The sequence below is a fragment of the Camarhynchus parvulus genome, chromosome 26 (assembly GCF_901933205.1).
Source record: "Camarhynchus parvulus chromosome 26, STF_HiC, whole genome shotgun sequence".
Lineage (NCBI taxonomy): Eukaryota > Metazoa > Chordata > Aves > Passeriformes > Thraupidae > Camarhynchus > Camarhynchus parvulus.
In genome coordinates this window covers 3,322,200-3,338,301 of record NC_044596.1, presented here as the reverse complement: position 1 = coordinate 3,338,301, position 16,102 = coordinate 3,322,200, and the positions used below count along the sequence as shown (strand labels likewise).

Sequence of the window (16,102 nt, the reverse complement as noted above, 5' to 3'; positions counted from 1 at the left end):
TGTTTTGGGGTGTTTTTTCTGCTGTTTTTAGCGTGCCCAAGGAGGGCTGGCACTGCTCACACCCAGGCAGCTTGTGGCACTCAGCTCTTCCCTGGCCAGAGGAGCTCTCTGGGTGCGTTCTGCAAGCGCAGCAGGAACCACAGAGCAGGCTCCAAGCCCCAGGATGAAACCTGGGCTTTTTAAAATGAAATAAATCGCTGCTGAAAGAGCAGCTCTGGTGAAACCCCCAAAACAAAAGGGGTGGTTTGGCCCTAAAACCCCTCTGCTGCCGGAGTGCGGTGTTGGCTCTGAGAGCAAGGCAGATGATGAGGCAAAATCAGGTGGATTTCATTAAAATTAACTCTCATTAGCTCTCATTCGTGTCAGGAGCTGTGGGATGTGCACAGCAGAACCAGGACCAGTTTTCTTTGGGGAAATGGGGGTGAGGGCCCCAGAACACCTGAATTGGTGCTCTCATCTCCCGTTCTAGTGGAAATTTCCCCTTCCAAAGCAGGCCATATGCTGCAGAGGGATGAACTCATCAGCTTCTGCCGCGGCCCAGCAGGGAGGGATCCCAGCGTGGACGGTTTTAATTAGCATTTCCCCCCAGGAAAGAAGGGCAGGCACAGAAATGCAGGAGATCAGAAAAATGCAAGCGATCAGGACTTTTAAAACTCAGCCTGGTGCCCTGTGAGGCTGCACAGAGCTGGGCCCAGGCTGCCATGCAGCTGGCAGGGCTGCAGAGTGCTCTGGGGCTCCTATTTGTTCCCTCTTGGGTTTTTGGGTTTTTTTTTTTTTTTTTTTGTTTGTTTGTTTGTTTGTTTTGGGGGTTTTTTGTTTGTTTTTTTTGGTTTTTTTTTTTGTTTGTTTGTTTCGTTTGTTCGTTTTTTGGGGTTTTTTTTTGGTTGGTTGGTTTTTTTCTTCCTCCTTGTCTTGTATTTGCAGGGTTCCCAGATGAAGGAAGGAATGATGAATCTGACTCCATGTTCTCGGAAGGCTAATTCACTATATATCATATCACATTATATTATATTATATCATATTATATTATATTATATCATATTATATTATATTATATTATATTATATTATATTATATTATATCATATTATATTATATTATATTATATTATATTATATTATATTATATTATATTATATTATATTATATTATATTATATTATATTATATTATATTATATTATATTATATTATATTATATTATATTATATCATATTATATTATATTATATTATATCATATTATATTATATTATATTATATTATATTATATTATATTATATTATATTATATTATATTATATTATATTATATTATATTATATTATATTATATTATATTATATTATATTATATTATATTATATTATATTATATTATATTATATTATATTATATTATATTATATTGTATTGTATTGTATCATATCATATCATATCATATCATATATCATATTATATCATATTACATTACATTATATTACATTATATTATATCACATTATATTACATTATATTATTACTGTGCTATACTAAACTATACTAAAGAAGAGAGAAAGAATACAGACAGAAGGCTAAAAAAATAATAATGAAAACTCATTACCCCTTCCAGAGTCCCAACACAGCTTGGTCCCAATTGGCCAATAAGTCAAAACAATTCACATGAAACCAATGAAACAATCACCTGTTGGATAAACAATCTCCAAACACAGCAGCACAACACAGGAGAAGCAAATGAGATAATTATTGTTTTCCTTTTTCTCCTCCTCCATAAAAGAATGCCAAACAATCAGTCATTTACATAAAGCATGTGAGAAAGTTCGTTACAAGAACGTAAACATCAGAAGGCTTAAAAGAACTTAAAATGATAATAAATAAAATAAATAATAAATAGATAAATAATAAATGAATAAACAGGGCGACAGGGTCTTTGGGGGATCATCTGTAGGATCTTTGGGGGATCTGTGGGGTCTTTGGGGGCTCTGTGGGCTCTGGTTGCTTTAGGACATGAAATAAATCCATGTGGACACTGGAATCTCCAAAGTAAAAAAGAAAGAGGTTTAATTTCTGACTCCAACATCAACAGATTGCCAAAAGTGACAGTGGATTGGAGGGTGACAGAGCCAACTGTCCAAACCAACAGCCCATCAGATTTCTCCTCCTCTATAAAAGAATGCCAAACAATCAGTTTGATACCAGAATGTAAACATCAGAAGGCTTAGAAAAACTTGAAAAAACCAGGGTGCCAATCTCTGGCAGTCCCTGGTGCCTCTCCTGCCCCCTTTGGCTGCTCTGTTTCCACAGCAGCTCCCCCGAGCCCCCAGGTCCCCGTGCTCAGCTCCTTGCACAAGAGCCGAGCTTGGCAGAGCTGGGCTGGCCTGGGGACGCTCCCAAAGCCCAGAACAGCACACAAAGGTTGTTTGCTCAGCAGCCAGGCTGCTCCCGGGGTCTGCTCCCAGCAGCCACACACCCTGCACACACAGCCAAACTCACTGCAAACCCAGGGGGTGTTTGGAGAAAATGGCATTTCACTTTGCTCTCCAAAGAGAGAGGGAGCAGAAAATCAAAGATAACTCAGGGATTTCTGTCTCTCGTTGTAGGGCTCCTCCTCAGATTGAAAGCCTGGTGCTGCAGGTTCTGTGCCAGGAGTGGGGACCCATCTGCCATCTGCTGGGAGGGGCTGAGCTGCATTCCAGGCTGGGGGAGAGGAGGGTGAACCCCCAGCCGAGCCTGGCTGGTGATCACACATGGAGATCACACTGAATTTCATCCCAGGGTGATCACCAGATCAGTAGAGACCACACTCGGAATTTCATCCCAGGGTGATCACTGAGGGGTTTGTGCTGGAGATCACACAGTGAGCTTCATCCCAGGATGATCATACATGGGTTTGTGGTGATGGAGATCACACTCTGAGCTTCTTCATCCCAGGGTGATCACTGAGGGGTTTGTGCTCATGGAGATCCCACCTTCTTCATCCCAGGGTGATCACTGAGGGGTTTGTGATGATTGATGGAGATGAAACTGTGAACTTCTTCATCCCAAGGTGATCACCAGATCAGTTTGTGCTCACCGAGATCACACTGTGAACTTCTCCATCCCAGGGTGATCACTGATGGGTTTGTGGTGATGGAGATCACACTGTGAACTTCATCCCAGGTGATCACACATGGGTTTGTGCTCATGGAGATCACACCCTGAATTTCATGCCAGGGTGATCACTGAGGGGTTTGTGATGATTGATGGAGATGAAACTGTGAACTTCTTCATCCCAGGATGATCACTGATGGGTTCGTGCTCATGGAGATCACACCTTCTTTCCCAGGGTACAGTCAGTTTGTGTCACGAGAACACGTGAATTCTCCTGGGTACGTGGTGTGGTGTGGAAATGGAGTATGGGGTCGGTTCGTGCTCATGGAGATCACACCTTCTTCATCCCAGGGTGATCACCAGATCAGTTTGTGCTCACAGAGAGCACACTGTGAACTTCTTCATCCCAGGGTGATCACAAATGGGTTTGTGCTGGTGGAGATCACTGTGAGCTTCACCCCAGGGTGATCAGTGATGGGTTTGTGCTCACAGAGATCACACTCTGAGCTTCACCCCAGGGTGATCAGAGATGGGTTTGTGCTGGTAGAGATCTGTCCTGGTTTGAAAAGGAAGTGAGTTTTTTGGGAGGTTGGTGGTCAAACACTCTGAACTTCATCCCAGGGTGATCACTGATGGATTTGTGCTGATTGATGGAGATCACACTCTGACCTTCATCCCAGGGTGATGAACTCCATCTCAGCCCTGCCTGGCCCCTCTCTGCCTGCTTGGCAGCTGCTCTGCAGCCTGTGCTTGGCTGCAGCTCAGTGGCAGGAGAATTCCTGGCTGCTTGTCACTGTAAAGCACTCTGGGATCAATGGTGGTACATAAATGTGAGGCTCTGATGAGGCTCTAGGCTGTGCTGGAATAAGGGAGAAGATTTAAATGGACTTCTCTCAGTAAGTTTTATTTAAGATGGAGGGGTGTCAATTTGTCACTGTCTGAGTTTCCCCCACCCCTCCAGCTGATTTTGTGCACTGCAGAGAGGAAAATGGTTGGCTATCAATAACAGTGATCACCCAGCTCCCTGTGACTCAAAAACCAAACTGAACTTGGTGATCATCAGTGACTTTTGCAATCCCAGCTCCAAATGTTCTCATCCAAACAAGTCTGTGACCCTGAGCCTACAAGTCTGCGTTGCACAAGATGTTCAGAACTGCTGGGTGAGCTCTGGGCTGGCCCGGGAGGCGTTTATTCCAAACACAGCTTTGGGTGGGGGGAAGGAGCTGGGAGTGTTTCTGCTCTGGTTTTGTGCCAGTTTGGGGTTAAATCTGTCCATCACCCTTGGGAGCAACCCCAAACTTTGGGGCTCTGGGAATGAGCTGCTGTGGCTTTAACACAAACTGCTCGGTCAGTTCTTTTTCTAATTTCAGGCAGAAAGGAGCAGCCCTGGGCATGATTGATTACCTGGGTGACATTCATGACAGCTGGGGCAATAGGAGATATTTGCATACTTTGTGTACAATACCTACAACTTCTTTATTGTCAACAATCAAGGCCTCAACTCCTTCAAAAGCTGCCTCATTCTTAATTTCCAGCTGATGAGGTGAGCTGCTGTAATTGCACAGGCCTGTTGGAGCGAGTTCATGGCAGAACTTCCAGTTCTGTGTGTACAGATGGGGAGCAAAAAAAAAAAAAAAAAAAAACCAGAATTATGGATTTGATGGGGAGGAATTCATCCTCTGCTTCCCTGTGGGAGAGGAGCTGCTGACTCAGAGTGGTGAAGGTTACAAATGACAAGTGCTGGAGAGGAGGCAACAGGCACAATTAGGTTTGAACTATTGTGGTGCTTATGCAAAAATAATCAAATTTATTTTTAGCTCATGAATTCTGCTGGAAAAAAAATTTTTTTTTGAGGTGTCACCTTGGCAGCTTGATGCTGTAGTGATCACAGAAAGCTGGAAAAAATTGGGATATGGAGTTCTAGAAGGGTTAACTGAGACTGAGAAACTGTCAGGTCTGTCAGCCTAAAGTGATTCTATTTTTGGGCTGTCTAAAACAAATTCATAACACTAAAACCCTAATTATTCTACTCTTTTAATCCAAGCTGCTATTTCATTGTTTTGATTATCTGATATCATTCCACATCCATATTTACGACAGTCCTGAAGACTCCAGAGTCCAAAGCTTTTATTTCCTGGGCAGACACAACACAGGAATTCAAAACAAGACACACACACATACAAATATACACAACATACATTTAAACAGTGCAGAAGAGGTAGTACCATTAATTAAGAAATGGATAATGAGCAGTAAAAATACTGAGACGATTCATTGCACCCCTTTCAAGTATCACAGGAGCCTACAGACAGATTTATTCAGCATCAATCCAAATTTAAAAGTGCTCTCTGTTCCCTGATATGATTTTATCTGGAATTTTTTATTGGTGGCCTTCAGGTGAGTAGCTGAAGGGGACAGGACTTAATTCAGAAATTAAACACCACGGTTTGTTAACAACTCAGAAAATGAGCTTTGAAATCATTACCTACAGGAACCAGATTGTCTGTGCACCTCAGGATGGAAAATTGGGCATGAACACCAAATATTTAACTTTTGTTTTTCTTGCTTTCTCTAAAAAGACCCAATTTCATGACTGAGTTTTGTTTTGGAGAGGAGAAAAAATACATATATATATATATATATATATATATATATATGAAAGTGGATGGGTTTTATTGCTGCCCTGAAGAAAAACTCCAGTGCAGCCTTGAAATTTTAGTAAGAAACTGCAGAATTTAGGTTTGAATGGGGAGAAAAACCATGAACTTGATCTCTGTGGAGACAGAACCCTGTTTATTATTATTATTATTATTATTATTATTATTATTATTATTATTATTATTATTATGTTGCTGCCATTGGTCCTGGGTGGTTTAAACCACAATAATAAAACATGGGTTTATTAATAATAATAAAAACCCATGGTTTTATTCTACTTTCCTTATGACTCTCAGCCACCCTTATATGGGAACTTTAAGAAGACACCCACATGAGTATCAAAATCCTCTTAAAATAGCCCAGAAAAGCAGAGTTTGGTGCTGAAACCCTGTAAGTATGGACAAATAAAGATGGAGATGCTCTAAGAGGCTTCCCAGTGCATACTTAGGAGCATCCTGAGGTGCAGAGAAGCTGCAAAGAGCAGGAGATCCCCGAGCCAGAGCAGAAAACTTTGAGTTCTGAGCTCTGCCAGACCTGGCTGATTATTCCTTCAATAAGGAATAATATTTATTATATTATTTATAAAAATTATTTATAATAATTATTCCTGAACATTCTTTTGAACGGAGAGCAGCTGAGAGGTTTTGCTCTGTGAAAAGTGCTCTGGGGAAGAAGAAAAGAAGGATTATCAGAGCTGTAGAGGGTTAAGAATAAAAAGCAAAATAGAGCTCAGTAAATGCACTTTGTGTTGGCTTTTCCAAGTGGATCTGCTCAGGCAGAGTCCAGGGAAAGAGCAAGAAAAATTCCATTTTTTGGCTTTTTTTTTCCAGATTTCCTGGTTGTTTTTTTCCCTGCTGTTTAAGCTCTGATGAGCCACCAGGTGAAATGAAATAAATCCAAAGCAAACAGCCAGGCCACCAGCGCAGGGAAGATGCTGCAGGTGGAATTTATCTGATGAACTCCTCCTCAGAGGCGCAGGACGTGTCTTCTTCTGTGCTTTCCTCCAGAGCTGGCAGGTTGCCCCACAGCAATACATTCACACCTGGTGGGAAGGAGACAAAGGAAGGGGAAAAAAAAAAGAGATATTTTTGGATTGTGACCTTATTTTTAAGTTGCACAACTGTCTATTTTGAGAGAAAATAATCCCTGCAAAACCTGGGAAGTCATGTTCATGGTGAATCAATCTATTTTCTATCTTCCTTCAAAGTGATTTGGGGAGCGTTGCTGTTTATTTTCACCCCAATTCAGAGGATAAATATTTATATATTTATATAAATATATTGTTATATTGTATATATATTATAAATTATATAAAACTAAATAACAGAATTATATAAAATTAATGTTAAAATAATTATATAAATAATATTATAAAATAATATAGCATTACATATAATTATATAGTATAATATACATAACATATAATTGTATTAACATATAAGACATAACATATATTATTAAATATATAACATATATTATTAAAATATAACATTAATATATAATTATATAGCATAATATATATAACATATATAATTGTATTAACATATAAAACATATAACATATATTATTAAAAATATAACATATATAATTATATAACAATTATATTAAAATAATATAACAGAAATATTAGTTCTGTTAAGTTAGCATGTTAAGAAGAAGAAAGTTTAAAGTTTTAGAGTTTAAGATACAGAGGAAATAAAAGTGAAAATAAAATAAAAGTGAAATTAAAAGGTAAACAACAAGCTTAGAATGTAGTACTGTAGGTTTGTGTGTTATAACATGATTAGCTAAGAAAACTTACACTGTGGCATAAGTCTATAAGACAAAATATTTATAAATTAAGTGAAAAACGTAAATAATTTTGTTAGCAGTGTGTTATTAGTTAATTAATCCTCCATTGTCTGAGAGAAAGGGAAGGTGTGCTCATCACCTCCATGGTGTGCAGGGAAGGGAATTTGTGCTCATCACCTCCCTGGTTTGAGAGGAAGGGAAGTTCTCCTCCTCCTCCTCTTCCTCCTCATCCAGAGGGGGCAACGAGGCTGGTGATGGGCTGGGAACACAAACCCTGTGAGGAAGCCCCTGAGGGAGCTGGGGGTGCTCAGCCTGGAGCAAAGGAGACTCAGGGCTGCCCCCATCGCTCTGCACAGCTCCTGAAAGGCGCCTGTGCTCAGCTGGGGCTGGGCTCTGTCTGCAGGAACTGACACAACCAGAGCACACAGCCTCCAGCTGCACCAAGGGAAATACAGGTTGGGCAGCAGGGAAAAGATTTTTACAGAAAGGGTGACAAAGTGTGGGAAATGAATTTGTAGAGAATTAGGCATTTACAGCATGGTGTGGCAAAAGCTGATTGGCCAAGAAACACTTAAAATGTATTGTAATTAGAAAATAGTTAACTTCTGATTGTGATGGTGTGAATTATAACATCTGTGGTGTCTCACCCTTCACACGAGACTGAAAATGGAATAAAAGTTTTAAAATGGCTCTCAGTTGCCCCATCTGTGGGTCAGAAAAGAGCATAATCCAAGAATCAAGTTCTGGAATGTTCTGCCCAGGGAGGTGGTGCAGTCCCCATCGCTGGGGGTGTTTAAAACAAGCCTGGATGTGGCACTGGGTGCCAGGGTTTAGTGAGGTGTTTGGGCTGGGTTGGATTTAATGATCTTGATGATCTCTTCCAACCTGGTCAACCTGTGAATTGTGTGATGGGGGATGAGGATTTCAGGGAAAGGGAAGGAAGCCAAGGGAAAGGGGATGAGGATTTTAAGGAAAGGGAAGGAAGCCAAGGGAAAGGGGATGAGGGTTTTAAGGGAAGGGAAGGAAGCCAAGGTGTCCCTCACCAGAAGGGTCCAGCCTGTTGATGCCAAACACGGCCTGGCTGTGGAACATCCAGAGGTGGCCGTTGTTGCAGGACTGCAGGCAGGGCTTGCAGGGACAGATGACGTGGTAGCCAACAACATTCCCACTGGAAAAGCAAGGGAAAGAGTCAGCCTGGGGAAAAGGTGGATCTTGGTGGCTTTTTCCAGCTCCAGTTAAACATTCCCAGTGCCAGGGCTTTATGTAGTGCTGGTGTTTTGATAGGGTTAAGGGAACGGGGTGAAACAAGTATCTGAAATATTTAGCGAACATCTGTTGGGAGTTACAGAATATCTGAGTTTTAGATCTTTGGCACACAGAGAAGCGTTTAGTAACCTAAATTGGGTAACCCAGATTAGTTTACATACCAACAAATGCTGGTGGGTTTGTTTTCCTGTGGAAGGGCAGTGATTCCAACCAGCAGAGAGGTTCCTCACACCCAAAATCCACCTGTACCCAAGGACCGTGCACAGGAGGCTGCCAGCAGCAGGAGTGATGAAACTGAGAATGATGGAATGGTTTGGCTTGGAAAGGACCTTAAATCTCATCCATTTCCACCTCCTGCCATGGGCAGGGACATCTTCCACCACCCCAGGGTGCTCCAACCTGGCCTTGGACACTTCAGGATGGGGATGGGGCAGCCACAGCTGCTCTGGGCCAGATTATTGACCTTTATCAACTCTCCTAGACTGAAACCATAACAACCATTTATCCATTTTCATGTGCTCCGATGAGATAGTTCTGCTCCTCTACTTCTATCTAAAAATCAAAATACTGTGTCCCTATCACAAGCCCCCAATTGTTGAAACCTGAAAAGGTAAAAATCTCCATCAGGGAGCTGAAAGAATTCTCTCAGAAAGAATTCTCTCTCCCTAGCACAACCCCCCAACTGTTCAAATCTGAAAAGGTAAAAATCTCCATCAGGGAGCTGAAAGAATTCTCTCAGAAAGAATTCTCTCTCCCTATCACAACCCCCCAGTTGTTTAAATTTGAAAAGGTAAAATCTCCATCGGGGAGCTGAAAGAATTCTCTCAGAAAGAATTCTCTCTCTGTACCACAACCCCCCAGTTGTTTAAATCTGAGAAAGGTAAAAAATCTCCATCAGGGAGCTGGAAGAATTCTCTCAGATAACTGTGAGCTACTTGAGAGTTGTTGTTTTCACCCTTAAATATCAGGCATTATTAAGGAGGAGAGAAGAACTCCAAGAACTTCAGCGACAGCATGTTCCATCTGCTCCCAACAACCCAATCTGCCAAGAGGATGCTCTATTAATTAGAGAATGAGTAACTGCTCCTTGCTGGGGCCTCATTCACAGAGAAATCTCAGTGCTGAGGCACACATTTCATCGGGCAGGTGGCACAGAAGCTTTCAGGAGACTCAGCCTCCTGAAAACGCTGCCACATTTCCACCGGGGACTCACAGAAATACCCTGGCAGGCTGAGTTTTCTCCCCAACAGCATTAAATTTGCGCTAAGGAAGGCAAGCTGTTCCTTCAGCCCATAACTCCTGAGCTGCAGGAGGTGACAGAGGAGGGGACACGGGGCTGGGACACGGCGGGGACGCCGGCGGGGTGGCTGTGAGCTCACCACTTCAAGCAGGCGATGTTCTTCACTTTGCACTGGCAGATCTCGGTGAAGTAGCAGCTCCCGATGAAATCGACAGTTCTGGGGGAAGGAAATGGACAAAAGTTTGGGGTTTGGGGCGGTCACAGCCTCAGGGTCACGGTGACACCGGGCTGAAGTCACCACGAAGCGATGCTGCCGTTGGTCCTGGGGTGGTTTAAACCACATTGTTCTACTTTCCTTCTGACTCTCAGCCCCACTCACGTGGAAATTTCAGTAACAGACTCACGTGACATTGCATGAGTATCAAAAATCCCCTTAAAATAGCCCAGAAAAAGCAGAGTTTGGTGCTGAAACCTTGAAAGTATTGAAAAATAAAGATGGAGATGCTCTAAGAGGCTTCCCAGAGCATATTTAGGAGCATCCTCAGGTGCAGAGAAGCTGCAAAGAGCAGGAGATCCCAGAGCCAGAGCAGAAAACTGAGTTCTGTGCTCTGCCAGACCTGGCTGATTAATATTATCATTATTATTATCATTATCATCATTATTATCATCATTATGCTGCCATTGGTCCTGGGTGGTTTAAACCACATGGTTTTATTATTTTCCTTCTGACTCTCAGCCCCACTTATATGGGAACTTTAATAAGAGACCCACGTGACATTGCATGAGTATCAAAAATCCTCTTAAAATTTAAATTAAAAGAGGCTTCCCAGTGCATACTTAGGAGCATCCTGAGGTGCAGAGAAGCTGCAAAGAGCAGGAGATCCCAGAGCCAGAGCAGAAAGCTTTGAGTTCTGAGCTCTGCCAGACCTGGCTGATTATTCCTGAACATTCTTTTGAACTGAGAAAAGCAGAGTTTGGTGCTGAAACCCTGAAAGTATTGAAAAATAAAGGTGGAAATGCTCCAAGAGGCTTCTCAGTGCATATTTAGAGGGGCAGAGAAGCTGCAAAGAGCAGGAGATCCCAGAGCCTTGGTGCTCAGGGGCTCAGTGTGGCACTGCCATCAGAACACTGATCAGGGACACTGCTGCCAACTCCCAGCTCAGAAACACAACAAAACCTCAGGGATGCCTAAACCCAAACCTTTGATTGCTTATCTCCTCTCCAACCCATACTTTCTGATTACCATGTCATTTCACAACCTCATTTCCTTACTATTCAAATCTGGCTATGGGAAAGCAGCGCCGAGCCCAGCCAGGGGAGAGCCCTGGCAGCAGTGACAGATCAGGTTTGTTCTGTTTGGGGATCTTTATTTCAAATTCTAATCCTCGCTTCGGGAACGAGCAGGAGGAGCTTCCTGTGCCTGCTGAGCCTGTGTCATCCCTAGGGATGGAGTAAATTCAAATTTGGGTTTGCCCTGCATGGCACAGCCTCGCTTTTTGCTGGGATGCAGGGATGGGGTGACCTGTGCTCTGCAGTGCCACAGACATGTTTTTATGAAAAATCCTTTTGCTAGGATCTTTTCTCCTGAGAAGCCTCAGAAATGAGATGTAAACAATAATTATCTGCTGCTGTGGAATGCAACAGGTGCATCTGTGATTGGTCTCATGTGGTTGTTTTTAATTAATGGCCAATCAGAGTCCGGCTGTCTTGGACTCTCTGGTCAGTCACAAGATTTTATTATCATTCCTTTCTATTCCTTTCAAGCTTTCTGATGAAATCCTTTCTTCTATTCTTTTAGCATAGTTTTAGTATATAATTTTTAATAATATAATTATATAATACGATATAATATGATACAATATAATATAATATAATACGATATAATATAATATAATATGATACGATACAATATAATACAATATAATATAATATTATATAATATAATATAATATGATATGATACAATATAATATGATACGATACAATATAATACGATATAATATAATACGATATAATATAATATGATATAATATAATATGATATAATACGATATAATATAATACGATATAATATAATATGATATAATATGATATAATATAATATGATATAATATAATATGATACGATACAATATAATACGATATAATATAATACGATATAATATAATATAATATATATTTTTCTTTTAATAGAATATATATAATAAAATAATAAATCAGCCTTCTGAAACATGGAGTCAAGATTCTCATCCCTTCCCTCGTCCCGGGACCCCTGTGAGCACCACCGCACTGCAGGGCCGTTCTCCCGGTGACAGCGGGTTCCGGAGCCGTGTCCCCGGGGCTGGCAGGACCCCGTGCCCCGGTGGGACCCACCCTTTGCCCCGTCCCGGCGCTTACCCCGAGGGCGGCATGTCGGTGGAGTAGAGGTCGGTGTCGGTGTCGGCCAGCAGCACGGCCTGCATGCCCCGCCAGCTCAGCACCTGCCGGCAGAACCGGCAGCACAGCACGGTCACGCACCGGTCCGCGAAGGTGCAGCCGCTGGAGGACATGGCGGCTGGGACCCGGTCCGGTCCCGGTCCGGTCCCGTTCCGGCACCAACGGCCACGCTCCCACCTGTCAGTTTGAATTCCCGACCGCGCCCTCCCATTGGGCGCCGCAGGCCACGCCCGCCCCATTGGAAAAAATCCGGTGGCACCACCCCCTCCGCCCGGCTATTGGTGGAAAGGCGCGCCGTGCGTCGCTGCTATTGGTTATATCTACTGTCACTCACACTCTCGTCCCGCCCCTGCGCCGCGCTCCGCCGGCTGGGCGGTGCCACGGGCGCCAAGCGGCGGGAAGAGGGGGCGGGCTCATCTTGGGCACGGCAATGTCTGATTGGTTATGAGGCCCGTCGCTCATACCCAACGCTCCGCGCCCATTGGCCGATGCGCTGGGCGGGGCGGGGCGGTGGCGGGCCGGTGCGGGGGACCGGGCGGCGGGCGCCAGCGGCCGGAGGACGCCCGGCTGCGGGAGGCGGCTCCCCAGCGCCCAGGTAATCGCCCCGCCCGGCCGCCCGACCCCCGGTCCTCCCGTGCCACCCCCCGGCAGGCCACGAGCAGCCCCCCGCTGCCGGCCCCGCCGCCTTCCCAGCGCCCCGAGCCGCGTCCCCCCAGTCCCGGCCCCCCGTCGGGACCCCCCCACGCTTCCTCTCCCCGCCGCCCGCATTGTTCTTCCCGGGCGGGATGCGGATCCGGCGGGTGCCGTGTTTATTTATTTCTTCCTCCCGTCCGCGCATCTCCCGCGGGGGCTGCGGCCGCGCGCCCGCCCTCCTCCCCACTCCTCCCAAAAAAAAAAAGAACGGGGAAGAAATCCAAATTGGAAAGAAAAGACGGGGGAAAAGTTGTGTCCCGCCCTGCACGGCGCAGCGGGCGCTGGAAGGAACCCTAAATCACCCCCCCCAAAAAAGAAACCCGAAAAGGGAGAAGCTGCGGGCGGAGCCGCCCGGCGGGGGCGCGCCCGGTGTGCCCGGGGCTGCCGGCGGCGGGGCCGAGCCCGCGGTCAGCGCGGGATGCTGCGGGACCGGGGGAGCCCCGCGGCCCAGGGAGCCCCCGCAGCCCCGGGGCCGCTCCCCAAATTCTCCCCTGGGACCTGCGCCCCAAATCAACCCCAAATTCTCTCCCGAGATGTGAACCTCAAATTCTCCCCCCGGATCTGCACCCCAAATCAATCCTAAATTCTGTCCTGGAACCTGCACCCCAAATGAACACCAGCTCCCACGGGACCTGCACCCCAAATCAAGCCCAAATTCTCCCCTGGGACCTGCACCCCAAATGAGCCCCAAATTCTCCCCCGGGAGCTGTTCCCCAAATGAACCCCAGCTCCCATGGCAGCCGCATCCCAAAGGAGCCCCATTCCCCTGGGAGCTGCTCCCCGAACAGCCCCGGGAGCTGCACCCCAAATTCTCTCCTGACACCTGCACCCCCAATCAATCCTAAATTTTCTCCCGGGACCTGCACCCCAAATGAGCCCCAAATTCTCTCCCGGGAGCTGCACCCGGAATCAACCCCGAATTCTCCCCTGGGACCTGCACCCCAAATCAACCCCACTGGAGCCACATCCCAAATGTGCTTCATCACCCCCAGGAGCCGCTCCCCAAATTCTCCTCTGGGACCTGCACCCCAAATCAACCCCAAATTCTCTCCCGGGATCTGCACCCCAAATGAACCCCAGGTCCCAAGGGGGCCACATCCCAAAGGATCCCTGCTCCCCAAACCATCCCCTGTTCCCCCGGGAGCCGCACCCCAAATTGTCCCCGGGGTATCCCGAAGGAGCCGCCGTGCCCCAGCCGTGCCCGCTCCCGGTGTAGGCGTGTTCCCTCGGTCACCTGGGGGCTGCAGCTGGAACCTCGCTGCTGCTGCTCAAAGGACGATTTGCAATGTCAGGCTGTCAGGGCAGCTTTGCTTCCCATCCCCAATTTGGGCTGCGAGCAGTAATTTTCTAAATATATATATATTTTTTTTTATTATTATTATTGTTATTTTTTTGTATTTGCAGGCAAGCAAACCAAGAGCTGCTTCTCCTCTGCTGCTGCTCTCGTTTGGGATTTGATTTGCATCATCTCCGTGCCCATTAAAAGAAATAAATAAAAAAAATAAAGAGAAGAGAAGAGAGGAAAAAAAAATAAAAAAAGGGCAAACCAAACCCACACAAAACATGTGCGGAAGGACTTCCACTCCCTGGCTGTGCTATTGAGGATCAGGAAGAGCCTTTGGGGCTGCAGGATCTCGCCAGGCTGATGCTGCTGCTCAAGGATTTGGTGCAGGGAGACAAAACTGCTGCCTCTTCCATCCGCTGATCTCAACATCTGCATTTTCCTGCTGCTGTGCTCCCTCTCACACCCTCTCTCCATGGACTGATTTTTTGATTTTTTTCCCTTTTTGCGGGGTGGGGGGGGGAAGGGAAGGACGAGCAGAAAGCCAAGGCATCGTGCTGAGAGGAGAGAAAAATTCCCTTTTATATCTCGTGTTCTGGTGGATCTCCTTCGAGGTTATTCAGCTTTTTGGACAAGAAAACATGACGTCGCCAGCAAAATTCAAAAAGGATAAGGAGATCATAGCTGAATATGACACTCAAGTTAAAGGTAAGGAATGGTTTTATTTCCATCCCTTCGCTGCAAGCCTGCCTGGCGATTGTAGGAGTTTGCAGTGGATGTTTGGGTGGGGAAGAGGGAAATCATTTGCAGATTGCCTGGAATTTGCAGGGTTTTTTTTGGGAATACAAAGCTGGGTCGGGTTTGCAGCACTGTCTGTCCCCATGGGGTAGTTCCTGCTTTGGTGCTGCCGTTTTTAAGGTTTTTTTTTACAGAATACCCACATTTTTGAGTTCGGGGAGATCCATCTTTTCCTGCCTGCCGTTCCCAGAGACGGCTTTGCATGTGAAATATGAGAGGCAGGGAATTGCTTTTTAATCCTCTGCCTGTCATGGGAATCTTGGAACAATCTGTGCAGTGTCACAGGAGCATATTTCCACTGCTGCTGATGGGGGACTGTGCTCCAGGGTCCCCGGGAAGCTGTTTGTGCTAGAAACTTCCATTATTCAGGATTTTCCTCGGGGTGAGTCCATCACGATTCCCTGCTTTTCCCTTGCCGTGCTGGAGTGTAACACCTCGAGGCTGCAGTGTGGGTGTGGGTGTACACACACACACACAGACACACAGAGGAAAAAAAAAAAAGAATAAATGAATAAAACTCGTGCAGCAGCGTTATTCCCATCATCACAGGGAATAATAAACAGATTTAAAAATGGGATTTGCAATGACCATGCAAGTCTCCTGCAGAATTCAGCTGGCCATCATGTGCCCTAGGTTAAAAAAAATATATATAAAAGATGGTGAAATTCCCCCCTGAGCTGCTTATTTTTGTGAAGTTTTCGGGATAAGACGTATTTAAAAGAATAATTAGGGCTTGTGCATGGCTTGATACGTCGCTGCTAGGAAGTTGTGAGATTCAGTGATTTATCTAATTGGCTGAAACTTGCTTGGTATGCTCAGAGCATGCAGGAAAGATGGCCTTCGGGCAGGGTTGATTGAGTTAAA

General features: G+C 45.2%; 2 protein-coding genes across 3 annotated transcripts in view; one reads left to right on the top strand and one right to left on the bottom strand.

Annotated features, from left to right (window-relative positions):
* Positions 1–5,749: 5,749 nt before the first annotated feature.
* Positions 5,750–12,661, bottom strand: FAM72A (family with sequence similarity 72 member A). Its single transcript, XM_030965802.1, has 4 exons — positions 12,427–12,661; positions 10,172–10,249; positions 8,570–8,694; positions 5,750–6,777 (listed from the first exon to the last, which is right to left on the bottom strand). The coding sequence occupies exons 1-4, from the start codon at positions 12,576–12,578 to the stop codon at positions 6,683–6,685; spliced, it is 450 nt and encodes a 149-aa protein (XP_030821662.1). The 5' UTR covers positions 12,579–12,661; the 3' UTR covers positions 5,750–6,682.
* A 318-nt stretch (positions 12,662–12,979) lies between these two features.
* Positions 12,980–16,102, top strand: part of SRGAP2 (SLIT-ROBO Rho GTPase activating protein 2) — a 112,360-nt gene continuing 109,237 nt past the window's right edge. For both annotated transcript variants that reach the window (XM_030965578.1, XM_030965577.1), the window contains exons 1-2: positions 12,980–13,060; positions 14,563–15,148. In XM_030965578.1, coding sequence (XP_030821438.1) covers positions 15,082–15,148 — 67 coding nt within the window. In that variant the 5' untranslated portion in view covers positions 12,980–13,060; positions 14,563–15,081. The remainder of the gene's footprint in view (positions 13,061–14,562; positions 15,149–16,102) is intronic.

Coding starts and splice junctions, on each gene's coding strand:
- FAM72A (XM_030965802.1), bottom strand. CDS start 12,578: ATGTCCTCCAGCGGCTGCACCTTCGCGGACCGGTGCGTGACCGTGCTG. Junction 10,250..12,426: donor ACCGACATGCCGCCCTCGGG/GTAAGCGCCGGG, acceptor TCCTTCCCCCAG/AACTGTCGATTTCATCGGGA. Junction 6,778..8,569: donor CAACAGGCTGGACCCTTCTG/GTGAGGGACACC, acceptor CCTTCCCACCAG/GTGTGAATGTATTGCTGTGG.